The sequence below is a fragment of the Xenopus laevis genome, chromosome 1L, assembly GCF_017654675.1.
Source record: "Xenopus laevis strain J_2021 chromosome 1L, Xenopus_laevis_v10.1, whole genome shotgun sequence".
Taxonomy (NCBI): Eukaryota; Metazoa; Chordata; class Amphibia; order Anura; family Pipidae; genus Xenopus; species Xenopus laevis.
Genome location: NC_054371.1, coordinates 220207209 through 220231253, shown reverse-complemented (window position 1 = coordinate 220231253; position 24045 = coordinate 220207209). Strand labels below are relative to the sequence as shown.

At 40.3% G+C, this 24045-nt stretch overlaps 1 protein-coding gene across 5 annotated transcripts in view; it reads left to right on the top strand.

Moving 5' to 3' along the window:
* wdr7.L (WD repeat domain 7 L homeolog) overlaps positions 1-24045 on the top strand; it is a 243317-nt gene that overhangs the window by 9847 nt on the left and 209425 nt on the right. For 3 of the 5 annotated variants that reach the window (XM_018245183.2, XM_041580187.1, NM_001092164.1), the window contains 8 exon segments: positions 2318-2492; positions 3451-3527; positions 4629-4748; positions 6647-6792; positions 10208-10310; positions 17993-18134; positions 21391-21639; positions 22276-22496. In XM_018245183.2, coding sequence (XP_018100672.1) covers positions 2318-2492; positions 3451-3527; positions 4629-4748; positions 6647-6792; positions 10208-10310; positions 17993-18134; positions 21391-21639; positions 22276-22496 — 1233 coding nt within the window. 5 annotated transcript variants of the gene reach the window in all.

The following is a 24045-nucleotide window of genomic DNA, read 5'->3' as shown; positions in this document are numbered from 1 at the left end:
AGTCCAGGAAGGAGCCTTTTTTGTGCAAATGCCGCAATAGCTTTTTTTATTACAAGCAAAACCTGGTTTGTTCTGGGGAATATAAACGAGAATAAGCAGGTTTGGAATTTGACTTGTAAATCACTTTGGGGGTTATGTAATAAAAGGCATTAAGTTTGCCCAGGTTCAGTAACCCAAAGCAACCAATCAGCAGGCAGCATTTACTGGTCATCTGATTAAAAGCAAACATTTTATTGGTTGATATGGGTTACTGCTCCTGAGCAAACTTAGGGGCAGATTTATCAAGGGTCGAATTCGGAAGTTAAAAATACTTCGAAATTCGACCATCGAGTTGAAATACTTCGACTTAGAATATCGAAGTCAAAGTTTTTTTCATCGAATTTGGGGTTCCTGCGGTCGAAGTAAAATCGAACGATTAAATCATTCGAACAATTCGAAGGATTTCAGTGATCGATTGAAAGATTTCGAAACTTCCAAAAACGTAGAAAAAGGCTTTAGAAGGTCCCCATAGGCTAACATTTCAGCAGGTTTAATTTGGCGAAGTATTGAAATGGAAGTCTTTTTAAAGAGACAGTACTTCGATTATCGAATGGTCAGTGCTGATGTTTCACTGTACTGAGCTGCAGGCACCAGTAAAGTCTCTCTATAAATATGCCTGTCTATCCTGCACACACGGGAAATAGGGGAATTCAGATGCAAAATACAAAATTTAATTTAATGACCTAATTTAAGTTGATTTTTAATATCAAAGCTATCAATGCTATGTAAATGCACTAGACACAACCTCACATTAACTTTAAGTACAGGTGTGGGACCTGTTATCCAGAATGTTTGGGACCTGGGGTTTTCCAAATAACCGTAATTTGGATCTTCTTACCTTAACTCTGCTAGAAAATCATATAAACATGAAATAAACCCAATAGGCTGGTTTTGCCTCCAATAAGGATTAATTATATCTTAGATGGGATCAAGTATAAGCTACTGTTTTATTATTACACAGAAAAAGGAAATTATTTTAAAAAATTTGGATTATTTGGAGAAAATGAAGTCTATAGAAGACGGCCTTCACGTATTTTACATGTTCCAGTGTGGATTGTGGTAGAGGGGTTTCCCACTATGTTAGTCAAGAGAAATGTGGAAATCCCTCCGCATTTCCCTAAAGCTGGCCATAGATGCAAAGATCCGATCGTACGAATCATCGTACGATCGGACATTCCCATCTCCCGACCCGCCACTAACCATTCAGATCAAAGTCTTACCAGTCAGATTAGTTAAAGAACAGATCAGCAATGTTCTGCCCCTGACAGCAATCGTACGATATCTATGTCCAACCAAAGCTAGTGACAGTCTCCCACTGAAAATCGTACGATCGGCAATACACGCAGAGATATTATCGGCAGCCGACAGAAATTTTCTAACCTGTCCGATCGACCAAACGACCGATCTCCGCCGGACGAAAAATGTCGGGACTCTCCACACACGGTCCGAATATCGTACGAATCCTCGATTCGTACGATCAGATCTTTGCGTCCATGGCCAGCTTTAGTCGATGTTTGATAAATCTGCTCTTAAATCTTATCATTTTATCATAAGGTCGAATTTCAAATTCATGTGAATTTTTTTTTAACTGTAATAAATACGAATATACTCACAATTCGAATGGGAGGTTATTTAAGAAAAAATTTTAATGTCCAATATTCGAGCGAATAGTCCTGACTAGTGATGTGCGACGGCTCGATACCCACGGGAGCTGTGGGTCCCGGTCGAGATCTTCTTCCTGCTCTCCCCGGCCGCCACCTTACACTGCCGACTTCCGGTTTTATAGCCGCGCGCCTGCCATCCCTGCCCCTTTTGTGATGTCATTGGCGGATCTATAAAAGGAACCGGGAAATCGGGCTCGGTTGGGCGGGAGCAGGTGGAGGGAAGGCAGATAAAAGGGGAAAAACCCATCCCGCACATCACTAGTCACGACCCGAAAATTCAAACCGAATTTGAATCAAATTTGAATCGAATTGAATTTGAATCCTACGAATCGAGTTTTCCTCTGAAAAAAAAACTCGAATGTAAGGAAGGCGAGGTATGATAAATCTCACATTCAAATTTACATTTGAATTGGGGGATTAAAATTCAAATGTGTGAATATTGACAACAAAAAACAATTAAAAATTTTGAATTTATTATTCGACCCTTTATAAATCTGCCCCATACATGCAAACGAGCATAACCCTGCTTATTTATCCCTCCACACAAGTCGTCTTAAGGGATTTAAATTTGCTGTGTCTGCTATTTTGTTTTAAAATTGACTTTCCTTTGTCAGTTCTATCAGTTCTCCATTGGGACTCAGCGGGAAGGACGGCTACTGTGTCATGGTCATTACCCAGAAGTCCTTGTCATGGATGCCAGTAGCCTGGATGTGCTTTACGCCTTGGTATCCAAGATTTCTCCAGACTGGATCAGTTCTATGAGCATTATTCGCTCTCACAGAACCCAAGGTGACATTTGCTGCTGGGATAGAAAACAACTCTACTACATAGTGCTTAAAGGAACAGTAACACCAAAAAATCACTGCGGTTTAAGGGAATGACAATATAATGTAGTGTTGCCCTGCAACACCTCTTGTGTTTGCTTCAGAAAGACTACTAGGATACACAGTAGATAACAGATAAGTACTACTATAGTTAATATAAACAAACTGCTGTGTAGCCATGGGGGCAGCCATTCAAGCACAGGATACACAGTAGATAACAGATAAGTACTACTATAGTTTACATAAACAAGCTGCTGTGTAGCCATGGGGGCAGCCATTCAAGCACAGGATACACAGTAGATAACAGATAAGTACTACTATAGTTTATATAAACAAGCTGCTGTGTAGCCATGGGGGCAGCCATTCAAGCACAGGATACACAGTAGATAACAGATAAGTACTACTATAGTTTATATAAACAAGCTGCTGTGTAGCCATGGGGGCAGCCATTCAAGCACAGGATACACAGTAGATAACAGATAAGTACTACTATAGTTTATATAAACAAGCTGCTGTGTAGCCATCGGGGCAGCCATTCAAGCACAGGATACACAGTAGATAACAGATAAGTACTACTATAGTTTATATAAACAAGCTGCTGTGTAGCCATCGGGGCAGCCATTCATGCACAGGATACACAGTAGATAACAGATAAGTTCTGAAGATTCCTATTGTATACTACAGAGTTTATCTGTTGTGTAGCCTATGCCTTTTCTCCCTTTTCAGCTTTGAATGGCTGCCCCCATGGCTACACAGCAGCTTGTTTATATGAATTATAGTAGAGTTTCTGAAGCAAACATACCAATTTTACCAGGGCAGGGCAACTGTTAATTATATTGTCATTCCTTTCAATGCTTTCATTTTTGGTGTTGCTGTTCCTTTAAACAGAATCATGCTAATACTTTGATTCTTTTGTTTCATAGAGGATACAGTTGTAGCTGTTTCAGTGACCGGAATCCTTAAAGTGTGGATCGTTACTGCTGAAGTTCATCGAATGCAGGTAAGGCACTGAAAACTTTAAAGGAGAATTTAACCTAAAATTAGCAATAATAATACATTTATAGCTTTACAGAGCATTTGTTGTTAGATGGGGTCAGTGACCCCGGTTTGAAAGTTGAGAAGTATCAAAAAAAAAAAAAAAAAAAGGCAAATAATAAAAAAATATAAAAAATAAACAAAGAAGCCCAATTGAAAAATTGCTTGGAAATGACTATTCTATAAATACTAAAAGTTAAAGGTGAAGTTTTTGTATTCTGTAGAAAACAAAAAATCCATATTTTATTTGGCAATTTTGATTTGATATGTAAGTGTTCTTTACTACCTTTCTTGGGGGTATAAGGGAGCCGAGTCTTGTCTGAGGCTCCCATTTTACCCGGCTGATGTCTTGCTCTTCTGGTTTATTCTACAGAACCTTTTTTTTTTTTTAAGAACACAAACTGGTTCTATTTGTTCCTAAAAAAACAATACAACTAATTTAAATCTGAAAAAAGCTTTGCTCCCTTGAAGGGGTTGTTCACCTTTGAGTTAATTTTTAGTATGATGTAGAGTGTGATATTCTGAGACAATTTGCAATTGGTTTTCATTTTTTATTATTTATGGTTTTTGAGTTATTTAGCTTTTTATGCAGCAGCTCTCTAGTTTGCTGTTTCAGTAATCTGGTTGCTAGGGTCCACATTACCCTAGCAACCATGCATTGATTTGAATAAGAGACTGGAATATGAATAGGAGAGGCCTGAATAGAAAGATGAGTAATAAAAAGTAACAATAAGGGGCCCATTTACTATGGGTCGAATAGCGAGGGTTAATTAACCCTCGATATTCGACCGTCGATGTAAAATCCTTCGACTTTGAATATCGAAGTGGAAGGATTTACTGCATTTCATTAGTTCGATTGATCGTAGGAAAAATCGTTTGATCGAACGATTAAATCCTTTGAATCGAACGATTCAAAGGATTTTAATCCATCAATCGAACGATTTTCCTTTTGATCCCAAATTGACAGGAAAGCCTATGGGGACCTAACAGTCTATTCTTACGGCTGTAAATATCTTTGTACATATCTTCTCATGCTAATTCACAATTTTTTGCATTTGATTTTAAGGACACAGAACCAGTGTTTGAAGAGGAATCCAAACCAATTTACTGCCAGAACTGCCAAAGCATTTCTTTCTGTGCATTTACCCAGCGCTCTCTCTTGGTCGTGTGTTCTAAGTATTGGAGGGTAAGTTGCAGTTTTTCAATGAACGGAAAGTTGACTAAAGCGGGTGCATGTTTCCCTGTTCTACCCCTCTAAAATTGCCACCTAGCAAATTGCCATATTGACAATATTCAGGTGGTACTACTATCTATGATTGAACTGAGCTTTTTCTTTTTTTATGGGCAGCTAGCCTCACTGAATTCAGCAGTTTAATCGAAGTTAAACAAGATTACAAAAATATCCTATGAATTCTAATCTATTTTTATCTGAAAGAAAACCCCTATGTGATATAAAATCGGGTTGCTCTTTATCTTCAAGATTAAAGGAGAATTCAACCCTAAAGTTAAAAAAAACCCTACCCCCACCCTACATAGATCCCCCCCCAGGTAAATGCACCTGATTATTTACTTACCCCCCCGGTGCAGATTCTGTCCAGCGGAGTTCACGGGCGCCATCTTCTTCTCTTCGTTAATCTTTGGAATGAGACCGGTGAAGTGACTTATGTGCAGTTGGAGCAATTTTCTGTTTTCACGACAATTGAGGATGCGCGGAAACGCGCGAAAATTGCCAAAGCGTCAAGTCTCCTTTAAGGGGGTTATTTAATCCAAATGTATCTCCTAATTAAATTAAGGACCATATTAAGTTGACCATGCAACAACCAGAGCCAGCTCCTTGGATAAGTTATTTAGAAGCCCATTTGGTTGGGCTTTTTGGGGCAAAAACTTGCAAAAAAAATTTTTGTGGAAAAAAAAACCCCTGAGTTTTTCTAGATTTATTATACCCCGATGCTGCAAAAACGCTGAATCTGAAATTCCGCCATCTCAGACCTGTCGAGGTTATGTAAAAATCACTGGGAGATGTCCCTATCCCAATTGGAAGTTATAGTGGTTTGCCCGTGGTTTAGCTCAATAATCTGATATTTTCGGGGTTTTCAGGCAAAAAACAGAAAAACAAAATCGAGTGATTTGGGGAAAAACGCAGAAAAAAAACACGTACGATTCGGGATTCCGCTCAATTTTATAGTCTTTTTTTTTCCCAATTTTATTTATTTGAGTTATCTTACTATAATAAATAAGGCATAATCGGGGCATGGGAGTTTGGTCGAGCTTTCTTTAAAGGAAACCTTAAAAATAAAATTGTAAAATGAATGAGAGTGCTATTCTAAGCACTTTTCCAATGTACATTCATTATTTATTTATTATCTATTTTTTTCAAGATATTTAAGGATACATGTATTTTTACATGAATGAATTTTGTTACAACAGCGCCACCTGCTGGTCATTTTCCCACCAGTCTGACCACCAAGTAGTCAAGGAAGTTGTCAGGAGAAAGAAGGAGGCTGCTCTGATGTTCTTCTGCTTAGGAAAACAACAGAAACCTTTCTCAAATCTTTCCTAAGCAGAAGAACATCAGAGCAGCCTCTTGACATATTCGGCAGCCAATGTAGAAACAAAGTAATGCACTTTTTAAATGCTTCCTGATTGAAGGGCCTTCTGCCGAAAATCCCATTACTTTTAGGCATCCATTGGATAGGGATGTGGTCTGCACCTGACATCTCTGCACTTGCCCTAAATGTGATCCAGTTATTGGCCCAGGCAATTTACAGGGAGTCTGATTGTAGATAATATAAAATGCAGTTACCATATCAACCAGGCTATGGGTGGGATGGCATTGATGTATGAACAATGTCCCGATTTACTTTAAATCAATGTCGGGCAAACTTCACCTTCAAATGGGGTTAAACTACAACTCTCGGCATGCTGCTGGATGACTGTTTACGAGTGCTGGAAGCTGTAGTTTAGAAAGAACTGCAGCAGTTATATTTTTTAAGCAAACGTTACCCATTGATTGTTTTTGTGCTTCATTTGATGCATGGGCAAAATTACGTTTTCTCTTTTTAATGCTATTTTTTTTTTTTAAAGGTGTTAGATGCAGGAGACTTTTCCTTATTATGTTCAGTCCCAAGCGAGGAAGGCCAGACATGGACCGGAGGGGATTTTATATCTGCAGATAAAGTAATAGCATGGACAGAAGATGGTCAAAGTTTTATTTATAGACTTCCAGCCAGGTAATGTGAATTTGATGATTGGTAATTGTGCTTTGTATCTGTCAACCTGCATTTGCTTTCATCGTTTTTAGGGTATCTGTATGAGCAAATTTAGGGGACTGTTCCTGCTGAATTGTGCTTAGTACAGGGAATACCTATGCTGCCATAGTTTTAAGGGATCTCTCTGTAAAGACTGTGTGCAAACCTAGGGGCTGCTCCTGCTGAATTGTGCTTCATACAGGGGAAAACCTATACTGGCATATGATCAGTGTCTCTCTAGTGATATCTTGTTGTATTATAACTGTACCCAGGGCTGACATCAGAAATCGCAGGGGCCCCATACGAAAAAATTTCTTGGTCCCCCTGGGCTGCGCCCACCACGAGCCCCACCTACCCCTCTCCACCCCACAGGTCCACCCCCACACACACTAAAAAAAAACAACTATTGATGGCTATGGTTCCCACATGTTAATAAAAAAATATTGGTGGCCAGGGCCCCCCCATTAAAAAAAACATTTGTGGTCAGGGCCCCACATTAAAAAAACATTTGTGGTCAGGCCCCCCCCCCCTTAAAAAATATTGGTGGGTAGGACCCCACATGGGGAAAAATAAATTTGTGGCCACGGCCCCCCTTAAACGTCCATGTAAAAAAAAATTGTCCCCCCCCAGAAGTTTAAATAAATTTGGTGCCCAGGACAACCACCACACAACAGGGACCACAAAGGGTTACCATTAGGGGGGCCCTGCCATGTTACACTTACTTCATTAGTGTGGCCCACCTGCTGTCAGTGAGCTGCCAACTACAGAAGGGAGGAGGGGAGCACAGGTGGCTGCATCTTCTTCCAGTGACAGCATTTTCTTCCCTTATTGGTCACAGAATTTCAAGTCCTGGTAAAGCTGCATGGTCATTGGATGAGCTGGAGGAGAGGTTCAAACCTCAGCTATCCAATCCCTGAGCAGCTCAACCGTAACTTAAACTCAGTGACCAATAAGGGGAAGTAATGGACAGAAGATACCTCCCCTTGTGCCCCCCGCCCTGCCTTCCCAAAGTCAGCAGCTCTCAGAAAGCATGGGGGCCCGGCTAATCAAGAAAGTGCGGCGTGGCCGGGCCCCCCATTAACCTCGGGCCCCCTACAACTCTCCCCCCTGTCCCCCCCCCGATGGCTGCCCTGACTGTACCTACAGTGAATTAAGGAAAGCAGTGGCCATCTTGGTATCTCAAGCAAGAGTGGAATAGGGGAAAGGAAAGTCGGTAACCCTTTCTCTTAAAAATTGTCCATTCTTTAAATGAGAAAATAAAATGCTAAATTAAAGGAAAACTGACATGTTTCTTGTTTAAGTCATGTGAACCCTGGATCCGACTTTCCAACCAAGCCGTGGATTGTCCAGCCTGTCAGTCCTATTGAGCTGGAAGAGACCCAGTCTTTCAGTAGGCTGGAGTATCCCTGCTGCCCCCCTCATTAAAGGAATAGTTCAGTGTGAAAATAAAAACTGTGTAAATAGATAGGCTGTGCAAAATAAAAAAAATTCTAATATAGTTAGTTAGCCAAAAATGTAATGTATAAAGGCTGGAGTGACTGGATGTCACGAACACGGTACTTCCAACCACACGTGACTTTAGGTGTGGTTATCAGGGGTCACTCACTCAGTGTCTCACCCACCTTGCACACAGGTTAGACTAACACAAAAGCACCCCAAACACCAACCAACACCCACAAAACTCATTCGCTGCCACCATCTATCATTCACAGGCGATAGAAACCTAATGTGACTATTCCCCTGTTCTCGCTAACAGGTAATAACTCACAATACACCAATGCATTAAACACTCACTATAGTCAGTTAGTTCCTACTGACTCAACAAGTACTTCAGCATGCAGAGGGTTAAGGCTCACAGTTACACTCTTTCAGGCTAGGTTCGTTTAGAGCATCAAAGACAATCTTATTAAATTCTCTTTAATATTATAAAAGGTATAACAGTGCAAAATACAAAAAAAAGATGTTACAAAAGAGACATACATTCAATAATACAAGTACAAACAGTTGTAAAATAAAAGGGAAAACATGGAAAACCTATACTTAACTCCAAAGATATAGAATTCCTGGTCCTGGAGGCAAGGGGAAACAAACGGGATAACTTCCAATCGCAATTGGTCCTCCAAAGTAAATCCAAAGTTTAGTCAGAAGAGCTGACTATTTATTAGTGATCTCAGGGCATCAGGTAACTGCACACTCCCCCTCCCTCAGGAATGTAAGGGGGCGTGGCCTAGCAGGACACAGATTGAGTTTTTATGACCTCCTGTGAGTAGGAACTGGACCAAGAATATAATGACCATAACTCCTTATTTGAACATAGGGGAGAGATGATATTATATTCATTGGCTATTAATTCTCTCAGGGATTCCATAGATACTAAACATCAATACTGTGTGACCTGCCCCTGCCCAGATATTCACATCTAATATACAGAGTAACAAACCTACTCATGTTTGGACTCGTTGGAAAGATGAAATAGCCTTGAACCCATCATCAGTTTTTTATACTGTTGGTATAAAAGGTATGGGTTCTGTAAGGATAAATATATTGGAGTATACATTATATGTAACCTTTACTTCACCTTTGAGGGTCTTGCTGGGAACTTTAAGTTCTCACTCCTTGGGCTTCCCCCTCCCCATGGAATGGCTCTTATCAGCCAGGGCTTACAGGAGGGCATTACAGCTCTGACCCCTCTGACCATAGTGAGAAGAGGCCTGTTATGTGTCTGATTTAGATGTTGGCAGAAATATTTCTCATGATACCTTGGCCTGTTTTATTAACTATTACAGGCCTGTATCATGACACTGGATGTGTAACATAATAGCCAGAACACTACTTCCTGCTTTTCAGCTCTCTAACTCTGAGTTAGTCAGCGACTTGAAGGGGGGCCACATGGTACATTTCTGTTCAGTGAGTTTGTAATTGATCCTCAGCATTCAGCTCAGATTCAAAAGCAACAGATATGACCCATGTGGCCCCCCCTCAAGTCTCTGATTGGTTACTGCCTGGTAACCAGGGTAACCAGTCAGCGTAAACCAAGAGAGCTGAAAAGCAGGAAGTAGTGTTCAGACTGACATGTTATACATCAAATCACTCCAGCCTTTATTCATTACATTTTTGGCTAACTAACTATATTAGAAACATTTTTTATTTTGCACAGCCTATTTATTTACCCAGTTTTTATTTTTACACTGAACAATTCCTTTAATAGGGATTTGTCAGTATCCCTTTAACTGTAATACACTTTTTTTTTTTTTTTTATCAAATTAAGAATCTTGGGTTAAGTCAGAGTCCTCTATACTGGAAATGTGTACATATCTGAAAGTAAAGTATATTATTTATAGTGACTTGCCTATTTCTTGTCCCACTTCTTTTGACATTATTGTGCTTTTCTCTTCAGTTGCATTCCAGCCAGTGACACATTCCGCAGTGATGTTGGAAAGGCAATAGAAAATTCTATCCCTCCATTGCTCTACAGCATTATGCCAAAAGAAGACAAACAGGTAATATACACACTATTATTATTATTATTATTATTATTATTATTATTATTATGTATTTTTAACCCAAACACATTACAACTATTACAGTATCTACAAAAGTATTTGATTTTGGTTGCACAAAAAATGCAGAGCAATGAGCCTGAAAGGACTTTATTTAATTTTACACTTGATCGCACCTCCTTGCTTTTTCTGAGCAATTGCGGGTATAGTTAAATGAAGTTAAAAGAGGGGGAAAAGTGCCAATTTATTGGGAGTATATTTTGCTGGCCTGGGGTAGGAAGAGGCAGTTTAGTTATCTGGGAGCAGGGACTAACAAACTGGCTCCTCCCTAGTGATTTTTACTTTGGTTGTCCATTATTTAATATCCATTCCCCATAAACCCCCTACTTTTGACTGCCCTAACCCCTTCTCTGTCAGTCTGGAATACAGAGAGCAATTAGAGGAAGGAATTGTTTATACAGTGTGTGCACCCTGATTCCAACAAACAACCAATCCATAAGTACTTCTAAAAAAGACAACAAAAATGTAAGAAAGTATTGTGCGGATTTGCTCAATTCGGTATTGTTAGAGTTAAGGCAAACGGGATCCAGGGACAAGTTGCAGATTTAAAGCCTTTTTCTCACTGCACAGTTTATTATCCACAAAATAGGTTGCATATAAAACTGTGTAATAAACAGTCACTTCTACACAGGCATCAATTCAACAGAAAAAAAGAACCCTCGCTCATGTGGGGTCTACATAACCCAAACAAGGTAAAGGCACAGAACCTTAGAGACCCAGCTCATTTTGCCCTACCGCAGCTCTTCACAAACTCTTTCTCTTCCCAGTTAGTGTACAGATTGAGATACCAGAATTCCCCCCCCCCCATCCCAGCATGAGCCAAGCCCCTCGCTATGTATAAATGAGAAGCCTAAGAGCAAAGTAAACCCCATTCACTACTTTCCCAGCCTGTGCCTTACTATGTATATTTTTAAGTTACGACAAAACCTATTTCGCTCATAGTGAATATACGTGTATTTTTTTTTAAAAGGAGTACTTAACCCCTCCCAAAACCTCAGCCCCCCTAAACTGGCCTAAATTGGCCCTACTCCCTCCCTGCACAGTCGATTACACACAAAATTGTCCCTATTTGTGAACCCGAGGCATTCACACGCACTTTCTTGTTTTTTCGGATCCACTTCTGTAAAGGTGGCCATACACGGAGAGGTCCGCTCGTTTGGTGATGTCGCCAAACGAGCGGATCTCTCCCCGATATGCCCATCTTGAGGTGGGTCCTAGTGCTCAACAGTCGGATCATAACGATGGGTAAACGGGCGATCGGATCGTGGGACCATATCAACAAACAGATGCGGTACGCAATACGATTTTTAGTCCCGTCCGATCGACATCTGGCCGACTTTCCGCCCGTCGGAGGGGCCCATACACGGGCCAATAAGCTGCCGACTCGGTCTGTCGGCAGCTTTTACCGGCCGGTGTATGGCCACCTTAAGTTTGCGACACTGGGCCTGCAGAAGCATTTGCAGTTTAAACTAGTTCCTGGATCAACTTTAACTGCTCCTGCAGACTTAGTGTTGGGGCCTCCTTATGGCAGTCTACATGCAAGTGCTTATCTCTTTCTCCTAAGCAGTATTGCACATTGCCAGCAGCATCACAAGGGATACCTGGGAACAAGGAAAATATGACAACACAGTGCTTTACAGGAAAGTACTTCTTGGTTTGTTTTTTTAATGAAGGGAAGGCTTCGTGCACTTGGGTGTGCCAAATGTTAGCCACCCCAAGTGATTGTATTGACTTACCTGAAACCCTGGGCCGGTGCTCCTATCAGCAGAAAACTGCACTGGCCCGGGGTTATACCAGTGAGCACCATGGATCGATCCTCTTCCGTCTTCCTCTTTCTTCGTGCGGTACACGTAAGAATAGCAATGGCTTAGGGGTTGTTCTCCTTTAAATTAACTTTTAGTATGATGTAGAGAGTGATATTCTGAGACAATTTGCAATTGGTTTTCATTTTTTATTATTTGTGGGTTTTGAGTTATTTAGCTTTTTATTCAGCAGCTCTCCAGATTGCACTTTCAACTTACTAGGTTCCAAATTCCTCTTGCAACAATACATTGATTTGAATAAGAGACTGAAATATAAATAAGTCAGGCCCAAACAGAAAGATGAGTAATACAAAGAAACAATAAATGTGTTCCCTTAAAGAGCATTTGTTTTTTAGATGGGGGCAGTGACCCCCATTTGAAAGCTGAGTCAGAAGATGGCAACAAATAATTAAAAAACTAGAAAAGTTAAATAATGAAGACCAATTGAAAAGTTGCTTAGAACTGACTATGCTATAACATACTTAAAGTTAACTTAAAGGTGAACCACCCCTTTAACTGAAAGCAGTTCCATCACTGCTCTTTCTGAAAGCACAAGGTCAGGCAAAATCACACGAGGTTGCTGCCTACACACCAATATTACAACCAAAAAAATATATTTGTTGGTTCAAGAATAAAATTTTAAATGGTAGTTAATTATTTGCAGTGTTAGCAGTGTAATTTAGAAATGAAAACTGTGCTAGACATTTTGTCAGTTTCCCAGCTGCCCCAGTCATGTGACTTGTGCCTGCACTTTAGGATGGAATTTCTTTCTGGCAGGCTATTTCTCCTACTTAATGTAACTGAATCAGTCTCAGTGGGACTTGGCTTTTACTATTGTGTGTTGTTTTTAGATCTACCAGGGAGCTGTTATCTTGTGTCAGGGAGCTGTTATCTGGTTACCTTCCCATTGTTGTTAGGCTGCGGGGGGGGGGGGGGGGAGGTTGGTAATATTACTCCAACTTGCGGTACAGCAGTAAAGAGTGACTAAAGTTTATCAGAGCACAAGTCACATGACTGGGGGCAGCTGGGAAACTGCCAATATGTCAGTTTTTGTCAGATTTAGAAATTGAATATAAAAAGATCTGTTTGCTCTTTTGAAAAATGGATTTCAGTGCAGAATTCTGCTGCAACAGCACTATTAACTGATGCGTTTTGAAAAAACCAGTATCCCTTTAATTAAAAAAATGTGTACCGGTTTTATAAGAAACCTGACAGTATGCAGAGAAATTCCCCCTTCGTTTTATTTGCTCTGACTGCTGCAGATAGGAAACTTCAGACAGTCCCTAACTGCTCTGCTGGGAAATGATCATGCTTTCAAATGGCAGGGGGAGCCAGCCCACCTTACTTCCCAGAACTCAAGCAGCTTTGTTTGTTTCCCTGTAAAACAGCCGGCGACTGTGTATCCGCAGATTGAGTGCCATCTGCGTATTATGATTATTAATCAGTCTTGCTGTATCTGCTGCTATGGCAGAAATTATTTGACTTTTTTGATACTTTATGATGATCCCTAAGCTTAGCCTCCCATGAGCAGCCCAGACCACACTGAGCATGTGCATAGTTTTGGTCTTGCAAAGATGTTTAATAAAGTTACAAGATGATGACCCCCTGCGGCCAACTTTTAAAGCATAAATCATTTGTTTTATTAGGCTTCTGGTGCAGTACATTATGATTAGTATACAAAATACAGAATTTATTGTATTATTCTATTTTAGACATTAATTCCCCTTTAAGGGGATGCTGCAGCCTTGCTGTTAAACTTTTAGCAACCAGAGTGGAAGATATCTTAAGATTTTAAGAGGCTGTTCACTGATTAAATTTTTGTGTGTGTGGGGTTGGGGTTTACATGTTCTTTAATGAATTCTAGCTGATTAGTCAGGGTTGGTTGAAAGGCCATAAAGGTCAGGGTTAAACTTTGTCCCTGTAGGTGATGTTAGCATATTGAAAGCTCATTGGTCAAGAGGTTGCCAGCTGTGTCCTATACATGTCCATACCTTATTTGTTTGTTTTGTTTTTATTTTTTGTTTTTTACTCCAATTTTTACATTTTGTTGGCTCCATGTATGTAATCCTGGGTTTGCTTTATGCATCGTTTTCCATTTCTCCTGCCGTTTGTGGCAATCACAGGAAAGTCATGATGTGGAAGCTCTTGTCCAGGTTCCTGTCAATGAGCACCCAGATCAAACCATTACCCTGGAACTGTACACACCTCGGACTTTGTTTCACATGAGGCCTCTCGAGGCAATAGTAAGAGAGTCCTGTGTGTTTGGTGTGTAACTAATCCTCATGTGCTGTGGCTCTTGCGTGTTTCCCTCAAACCCAGCTCACAAACTGTCACTTGCAGCTGACTTTCTGCATGCACATACACAATATCTTCTTTAATTTTCCCATTGTTTGCTGCTGTTGCATTTCTTGCATATTATCTGTACACATGGACTTCAGGCATTGAGCAGGTGGGTGACTTCACTCCTTCACAAGCACTATACAAAATAAAAGGATGCAATTTTGAAATGATTTATTACTCGTCTGTTTGGAACTTCTCTTCTGTAGTTATCCAAATACAGGTATAAGAAGGGAATTTATTTTTTAGTTGATATAAAATACTTTCATTTGCTGTATTGGGGCTAGAAACTCCCTTTATAAGTTTTGGCACTGCATGGCCAGTGCACCTTTTTAAGCGTGTTATTGGTGTATAAATATATTCATATTATTTTCTGTATCTTTAAGGGATGCTCCAAATCCTGGATTTGGCCAAATCTGAGCCATTTTTAGCAGGATTCAGATTCACCCTAATCCTAGAGTCTGGTCGAATTGAATATGAACGCTATATGTAATGGAAAACATTTACCATTTTGCTCGCTTCAACATTTTTCACTCGTGCATGGGCAATTTCCGCTTCGCGTGAGGGTTCTCATTCGATTTGCTATTCGGCTGCATCCGTACTCAATTTAGGGATTTGGCCAAACCCAGATAAGAAAAGTTCACTGCATCCCTAATTTCTTTTTGTCCCAGTTTCTTAACTCCCAGAAGCTTTATTATAAAGGTGAAAGGATATCGGGAGTTGTCCAGCACCTCATTACTAAGGTTTAAGCTGTCCTCCATACCTCCTTCTGTGCCCCCTTTCAGACCTCCTCCATATATCATCCTGTGCCCCATTTCAGACCTACTCCATACCTCCACCTGTGCCCCATTTCAGACCTCCATACCTCCTCCTGTGTAGACCTTCTCCATACCTCCTCTTGTGTCCCGTTTCAGACCTCCTCCATACCTTCTCCTGTGTAGACCTTCTCCATACCTCCTGCGTTATGACTGAGGGTGCAGGTAGAAGGATTCAGTAAGAGCACTGAGTCAGTTTGGAGCAGTCCTAAATAGCAGAGGAAGGATGCTAGTATATATGTATAGTGGAGTGCTAACATGGGGGGGGGTGCAGAAGTTATGGGCGCATTAAGCATATTAATTTGGCTTTCCTAAAATGTACTCTGTACTAATGCCCTCTTTCATGGATTTTGCCAGTTGGTTTTCACTCTATGCACTGCCTATTGGTAGAACGGAGATTTGCACAATAAAAATATTTTGTAAATTTTGGGTTGGATTAAAATATATAAACAAATACAAGGAAATAAAATAATATGTGATTAAAATAAATGTACCAATGTCCCTTCTATTTACTAGCCTCCTATGCTAGAGGGCCACAAATACCTTTTCTCCCCATTCCATGAAGTTTGTGTAATTGCGCGCCTCATTTCGAGTCAATTATTCCTTCTGTATTGTCAGGCTTTTGTTTTACTCTTCCCACCAGGAGGCCCCACAGCCATTTTAAAATTGCAAACATTTTTATTTCATTTATTATTTTTACAATAACATAATGGCGATCCTGTAGATTCATTAGGCTTCACCGCAGTATGAAATTGCCAGTATTTTTCACAGCAGGCAGCTATCATTTGCAGGTTTCATTGTCTTTAGCACAAGGATGACTTTCTGAAATGTAATTTGCCAGGTTCCGAGCTTTATTAGCTTTATTGATAAACATCATCTGGTATTGAGAGTGGATAAAGTAATCCAAGTATCGTCAACTTCTGCGTGGAAATTGACAATAAAAAGGACCGTTATTATTATCCTTCCCATCAGTCCCTGCCCCAGTGGAGCTTACAATCTAAGGTCCCTCTCCCATTCACACACTCTAGGATCAGTTTTAGAAGGAGCCAATTAACGTGGCTGTAAATTGTTGGGGTGTGGAAGGAAACCAGAGGAAACACAGATATGGAGAGAACTCATACAGATCTGGGATCTGTTATCCCGAATGCTCAGGACCTGGGATTTTTCATATAAAAGGATGTTTCCATATTTTAGATTTTGATACCTTAAGTCTACTAGAAAATCCTGTAAAAATTAAATAAAACCAATAAGCAGGTTTTGCTTCCAATAAGGATGAAGTATATCTTAGTTGGGATCAAGTACAAGGTATTGTTTTATTATCGTAGAGAAAAAGGAAGTTATTAAAAATTTTGATTATTTAGAAAATAAATGGAGTCTATGGGAGCTGGCTTTTCCAGAATTGGCCGCTTTCTGGATAACTAGTTTCCAGGTAACAAATCCCATACCTGTGGTACCCAGACTGGAGTCAGGCAGGTTGCCCCACTGTCTTTCATTACTGATTCCCAAACCTTTTCTAATGGATTTTAGGTTAATACCAATGCAGGTGATACTGCTGTGTCTGTAGTGGTTTATTTCTTACTTTACCCCCGATCTATTGTTCTTCTGTATCTTTTGTATCCTTATTCTGCCCCACCTTTCAGAAGGCTCCTCCTGACATGCAAGACGTTTATGACTTTTATAGTTTTGACTAGTGCAGATGTCGAGAATTTCTCGACCCGCACCCGACTTGGGCCCGCTGCTGCCCTCTCTTTATAGACCTGCACTCGCCCTGCAGTGATGTCACAAAAGGGGCTGGGCAGGCAGAAGTATATAAATTTCAGCGCTGAAAGCCAGAACTGCTAGGTAGCGGGGAGAGCAGAAGAAGAGCTCGACCTGTACCCCCCGCGATCTGAAGATATTGTGTAGGAGTCGGCCCGAACCCACCTGACCCACTGGTTTCGGGGCGGCCAGCACATCACTACTAACCAATGTCGGAAACATTGTGGGCATTTCATGAGAGCCCATCATAGCTGGAGGGGTAAACGCTTGGTTAAAACAAAGAAGCACAGTAGGAGGGCGGATAGCCAATCATAGCCCTGCTGTCACACAAGCAAAGACAGTTTTCAATTCTCTATCAGGTCAGCCTAGCTGCTGATTGGTTCCTATCCTACAGTGCAGTGTACTGATTACCACAGGATCTACTGCACAGCCTGGGAAAGGAGGCAGCAGGCAGTAGAACAGATGGATGAGACTAGTAAGATTTTTGCATTAAATGTCAATAAATCAGCCTGAAACACTACTTTTTTTTCAGCACTTTTCTTCTATATTCAAAAGTGAGCAATGCACTTGCACAGTATTTCACAACAGAAACCGTGTTTGGATCTTTATCGTTCGTTGCTACTGGAATTGGTCCGAGCATTAGGCCACCATCTAGAAGTGGGAGTCCAGGAGTATGTGCTTGTGAGCACAGAAAATAACTTTACTGAATAGGCGTTGGGCTGGTTTTTTCTATCTATATATTCTTTTTTTTGTTTTTTTACAACAATTCATTATTTTATATACCCTCCCCAGTGCCTGATAAACCTGAATATCAAAGGTTATATTTTGGAGGACGCATGTTGCAAGGATGGGGATGTCGCATTATTTATATACGTATCTTCGTTAATTATTATGAATATTTGTCCCACAGCTACTAATCTGCCCCCCAGTCACAAGGTTTTTTTACGGACGAAGGAAATCTTTCCATAAACTTCTAATCCAAGGAGATTCTTCAGGAAGGCTGTGTATGTGGAGTGTTCCAGACGCGCTTGAACAGCTAGAGAACAAACAAGGTAATGTGGACATGTGAAGACTAACTACTCCCCCAAATGCCTCTGATAGAAAGACCCCAGGATAATATTTTCACACGCACTTTATCTGGAGACCATTGCAGACATATTCACACCACTCAACCTAGGAAAACCCATTGTAAAGAAAATCCAAGCATACCATGGACCTATGAAAAAAATGTTTTTTTACTGCATAATTTAAGCCAGGGCTCCCCATCTAGAGGCTTGTAGGGGAAATGTGGGCCTCCAAGAGATATTTATGTCCCCAGGCTTCGAAACAGATCCATTGACTGCTTTCTATGACGCCATAAATGCATTAAAAATGGCCCCAACATGTACGTAGTGAATAATTGCTCTACTATATGCAAACCGTTGTGCTGCACTGATGGTAATGCCAAGCTGTAGCCATACACATCACTACTGGATCTTGCCACACTCTTAATTATTTCTTCATGTTGCTGTAGAAAAGAAAAGAAAACCATAAACTCTCACAGTGTATTCTCTCATAAGCTATGTCATTTACACTTATCTGCTGACCATGGCCACTGATGACATTCACTATGCTAGTGATCTAATACAAGAGTGATGTCTGCAATGCATGGAGAGCCCTTTAACCATCAGCAGTGTCACTGGGGTTCACCTATGGACATACAGATGCCTGATTTGGTGCTCTATCTCTACTACATTGCTACACTGGATAAAGTAGGCCCTTGAGCAAACTCTTTTAAAGGAATTGTTCAGTATAAAAATAAAAACTGGGTAAATAGGTTGTGCAAAATAAAAAATGTTTCTAATATATTTAGTTAGCTAAAAATGTAATGTATAAAGGCTGGAGTGACTGGATGTCTAACATAATAGACAGAACATTACTTCCTGCTTCACGGCTCTCTTGGTTTCCACTGATTGGTTACCAGGCAGTAACTAATCATAGACTTTGGGGGGGCACATGGGTCATAACTGTTGCTCTGAGCTGAATTCTGAGGATCAATTGCAAACTCACTGAACAGTTATGTCCCATGTGGTCCCCCTTATAGTCACTGACTAACTCAGAGTTAGAGAGCTGAAAAGCAGGAAGTAGTGTTCTGGCTATTATGTTACACATCCAGTCACTCCAGCCTTTATACATTACATTTTTTTACTAACTAACTATATTAGACACATTTTTTATTTTGCACAGCCTATCTATTAACCCAGTTTTTATTTTTACACTGAACTGTTCCTTTAAGGTGCTGTTATGTATATAGTTCTAGTTATTGTACCGCAACTACATACCCCTTGTCCCAGCAATTTATCATCCTTACATTAAAACTAAACAATATAGGCATCCCTTAACACCCACCCCATACTTCACTAATGAGGACCCCCAAAACTGCTCATTTTCCTGATGATAAAAAAACAATAGAGCAACAAAGTTGGTGGGTTCTATCTTGTGCCACTTCCGATCCTCTTCTCTACCATTGCACACACAGAGATGCACAAAGCCAAGTCCAGATCAGCTTCATGCTCCTGTCGAGAAATCACTGGGAAGAGGACCTGAAGCAGTTTTGGGGGTCCACAGTGGTGCAGTTCGGAATGGGGGAAGGAAGCCTCTAGGGGCCTAGGGTTTGTAACCAGGCTTTGGTTCTTCATTAAAACGTGTAGCCATTGTATTGACACCCTTATTCATCTATGAAATATGCTTGGCTTCTTTACAGATTAATCCAAATGCTGATGAGAATTGTTTTTCTCTGGATATCTGTAGAAATAAGTCAAATCAGCTGGACTTGCTGTGTTTCTTTCCTTGAAAACATTTCACCAGTCATCTAACTGGCTTTCTCAATTCAGAATAACTTGTGAATAGAGTCTTTTTTGTAGGGATGCACCAAATCCACTATTTTAGATTCTGCCGAACTCCCGAATCCTTTGCGAAAGATTGGGGCTGAATACCAAAATGAATCCGAATCCTAGTTTGCCTATGCAAATTAAGGGTTGGGAAGGGGAAAAAATTTTTTACTTCCTTGTTTTGTGACAAAAAGTCACGCAATTTCATAAGCAAATTAGGATTTGAATTTGGTTTGGCCAGGCAGAAGTATCAGCCGAATCCTGCTGAAAAAGGCTGAATCCTGGCCGAATCCCGAACCGAATCCTGGATTCGATGCCTCCCTACTTTTTTGGGAATATATCCTCTGGATTGTTGCTCCAAATCTGTTTATCATAATCCACAATGATGTCATTAAATTAGGTGTTGATTATATTGGCATGACTGGAGCTTTGAGGTGTTATTAAACCTTCCAGGGAGAGGTGCCAAAACAGCATTGTATGTGGCAGACACATAGTATTTACAAGTTATTCTGAATTGAGAAAGCCAGTTGGATGACTGGTGAAACAAAAACACATCAAGTCCAGTTGATTTGACTTATTTCTACAGATATAGAAAACAGTGGGTGGAGGGCACTCCAATTTAGAAAAAGAGAGGTGCAGCAAGTACGGAGTATTTACATATTAGAGGAAAAAAAGGGGGAAAAAAAGCATGTTCTCAAACATTTACATACCACCAATTCACAATGCGTATACCAAGTCAAACAAGTGAGCAGACACCCTTGCCAAACGTAGGGGTGGTTCTCATTTCTAGCAAGGTTGTCTGCTCACTTGTTTGACTTGGTATACGCATTGTGAATTAGTGGTATGTAAATGTTTGAGAAAAATGCTTTTTTTCTCTAATATGTAAATACTCTGTACTTGAATTGATTGTATAAGTTTGAAATACAACTATACTACCCCATTCCGATTAGAAGAAAAGAGGTTCCGCCTAAATATTGGGAAGGGGTTTGTTACAGTGAGAGCTGTGAAGATGTGGAATTGTCTCCCTGAATCAGTGGTACAGGCTGATACATTAGATAGGTATAAGAAGGGGTTGGATGGTGTTTAGCAAGTGAGGGAATACAGGGATATGGGAGATAGCTCATAGTACAAGTTGATCCAGGGACTGGTCCCATTGCATCTTGGAGTCAGGAAGGAATTTTTCCCCCTCTGAGGCAAATTGGAGAGGCTTCAGATGGGTTTTTTTTTGCCTTCCTCTGGATCAACTGGCAGGTAGTTAATTTAAAAAATTTTTTTTTAAAAAAAAAAAAAAGGTTGAACTCGATGGACATGTGTCTTTTTTTCAACCTTACTATGTTACATATAAAAAGCGTTTTTAAAAAAAATACCACAGTGTGAATTTGGTTATGACCTGGATGAATGAGAATCTTCACAAATATTTTGATATTCTGTATTTCAGGTCTCCAAATCACTACCACCACCTCATTGCAGGAGGCATTTGACAAACTCCAGCCGCTTCCTGCTGGGATTATTGATCAGCTCAGTATTATGCCAAACAGCGTTGAGCCCCTTAAAGTGACCGCCAGCGTGTACATCCCATCTCATGGTCGCCTGGTTTGTGGACGTGAAGATGGCAGTATAATTATTGTTCCGGCCACGCAAACTGCTATAGTTCAGCTGTTGCAGGGTGAACACATGTTAAGAAGAGGTAAGAAGAATATTGTCCTTGCACAATTCATTTGCGGGGGTGTCTTGTGAATTTAATGCCATGAGAGCAGGTTTTTTATTCGTTAACTTCCATTGTATATGTTTGCCAAAAAATATAAAGGGGCAGGGTATGTCACTGAGTGAGTTTAAAATATAAAAAAAAACATTTCTTTAAAGGGATGGTTTATATTTAAGTTGGCTTTTAGTATATTCTAGAACGACCAATTCTAAGCCATGTTCCAATTGGCCTTCAGTTTTTCTTTTTTATAGTTTTTGAATTATTGGCCTTCTTCTTCTGACTCTTTCCAGGTTTCAAAGGGGGTCATTGACCCCATCTAAACCCCCTCCAAAAAAAAAACAAGAGCATGCCCCTGACTGCTCAATTCCCAAGCACTTGCACCCTGGAGAATGCTGCTATCTGCAATTGAATGGCAGATCAAAAATGTGGAGCAGTGTCCGGAGAAGCAGCATGTTTATATCAATGCCAATTTACGGCCCACAATAATCATGTAGAGCGATATGAAATAAAAGCACACTTCAGTATTGCTCTGTTGTAGACGTTATTTGCACTTTTAGATGATTATTTATTTATTTTGTCATTAGACGTCTGTAATGTGACCTTGTTTTGATTTTCCAGGTTGGCCTCCCCACAGAACTCTGCGCGGCCACCGGAACAAAGTGACCTGTTTGTTGTATCCTCACCAAGTGTCTCCACGTTATGATCAGCGCTATCTTATATCGGGTGGTGTTGATTTCTCTGTTATTGTCTGGGACATTTTCTCTGGCGAGATGAAACACATATTCTGTGTACACGGGGGGGAAATCACACAGCTTCTTGTTCCACCAGACACCTGTAGTGTAAGTACAAATGTATATAATGCTAAGCCAAATATTTAAGGGGTCATTTGTGATCTTAAAGGTGCACTGTTTGTAGCACTTTGTTTTGGAGGTTGCAGAAAAATTGTCTTAAAGGGATACTGTCATGGGAAAAAAAATTTTTTTCAAAATGAATCAGTTAATAGTGCTGCTCCAGCAGAATTCTGCACTGAAATCCATTTCTCAAAAGAGCAAACAGATTTTTTTTATATTCAATTTTGAAATCTTACATGGGGCTAGACATTTTGTCAATTTCCCAGCTGCCCCTGGTCATGTGATTTGTGCCTGCACTTTAGGAGAGAAATTCTTTCTGGCAGGCTGCTGTTTTTCCTTCTCAATGTAACTGAATGTGTCTCAGTGGGACATGGGTTTTTACTATTGAGTGCTGTTCTTAGATCTACCAGGCAGCTGTTATCTTGTGTTAGGGAGCTGTTATCTGGTTACCTTCCCATTGTTCTTTTGTTTGGCTGCTGGGGGGGAAAAGGGAGGGGGTTATATCACTCCAACTTACAGTACAGCAGTAAAGAGTGATGGAAGTTTATCAGAGCACAAGTCACATGACTTGGGACAGCTGGGAAATTGACAATATGTCTAGCCCCATGTCAGATTTCAAAATTGAATATAAAAAAACATGTTTGCTCTTTTGAGAAATGGATTTCAGTGCAGAATTCTGCTGGAGCAGCACTATTAACTGATTCATTTTGAAAAAAAAATTTTTTCCCATGACAGTATCCCTTTAAATTTCTGACTTTGTGCCATTTATTGCTCAACTTCTTCCCTGGTTTGACTGCGGTCTGCACCTCACACTGGATAAGGAATCTAGGGCAAGGGGCACAGGGACTTGCAACAAGTCTTTGCTCTTTATGTTGATGTGAAGAGATGCAGTTGCCCCAATGAATCCAACTCGGCTTGTGTTCGGCAGTTCATGAGGGGTGGGTGCAGGTACAAGCAGTAAGGGGCATGCTCTTGACAGTCCCATTTGCTGTCAGTATAAGTGTCAATAAATGCAAAAATACGTATCAGAAATGTCTAAAGCAAAGCTTTAAAGGGGTCGTTCACCTTTTGGGATGCTATAAGATGACTACGTCCAAGCAGCTTTTCATTTGGTCTTCATGGTTTCTTTTTTATAGTTTTTCAATAATTTTCCTTCTTCTTCTGACTATTTCCAGCTTCTTTTGACTCATCTTTCTATTCCAGCCTCTCCTATTCATATTCCAGTCTCTATTTTAAATCAATGCATGGTTGCTAGTTTAATGATGACACTAGCAATCAGAGTGCTGAAATTGCAAACTGCAGAACCGCCGAATAAAAAGCTAAATAACTCAAAAACCATAAATTATGAAAGCCAATTGCAAATTGTCTCAGAATCTCATACTCTACATCAGTGATCCCCAACCAGTAGCTTGTGAGTAACATGTTGCTCTCCAACCCCTTGGATGTTGCTCCCAGTATCCTCAAAGCAGGTGATTATTTTTGAATTTCAGTCTTGGAAACAAGTTTTAATTGCATAAAACAAAAGTACCGTATATAC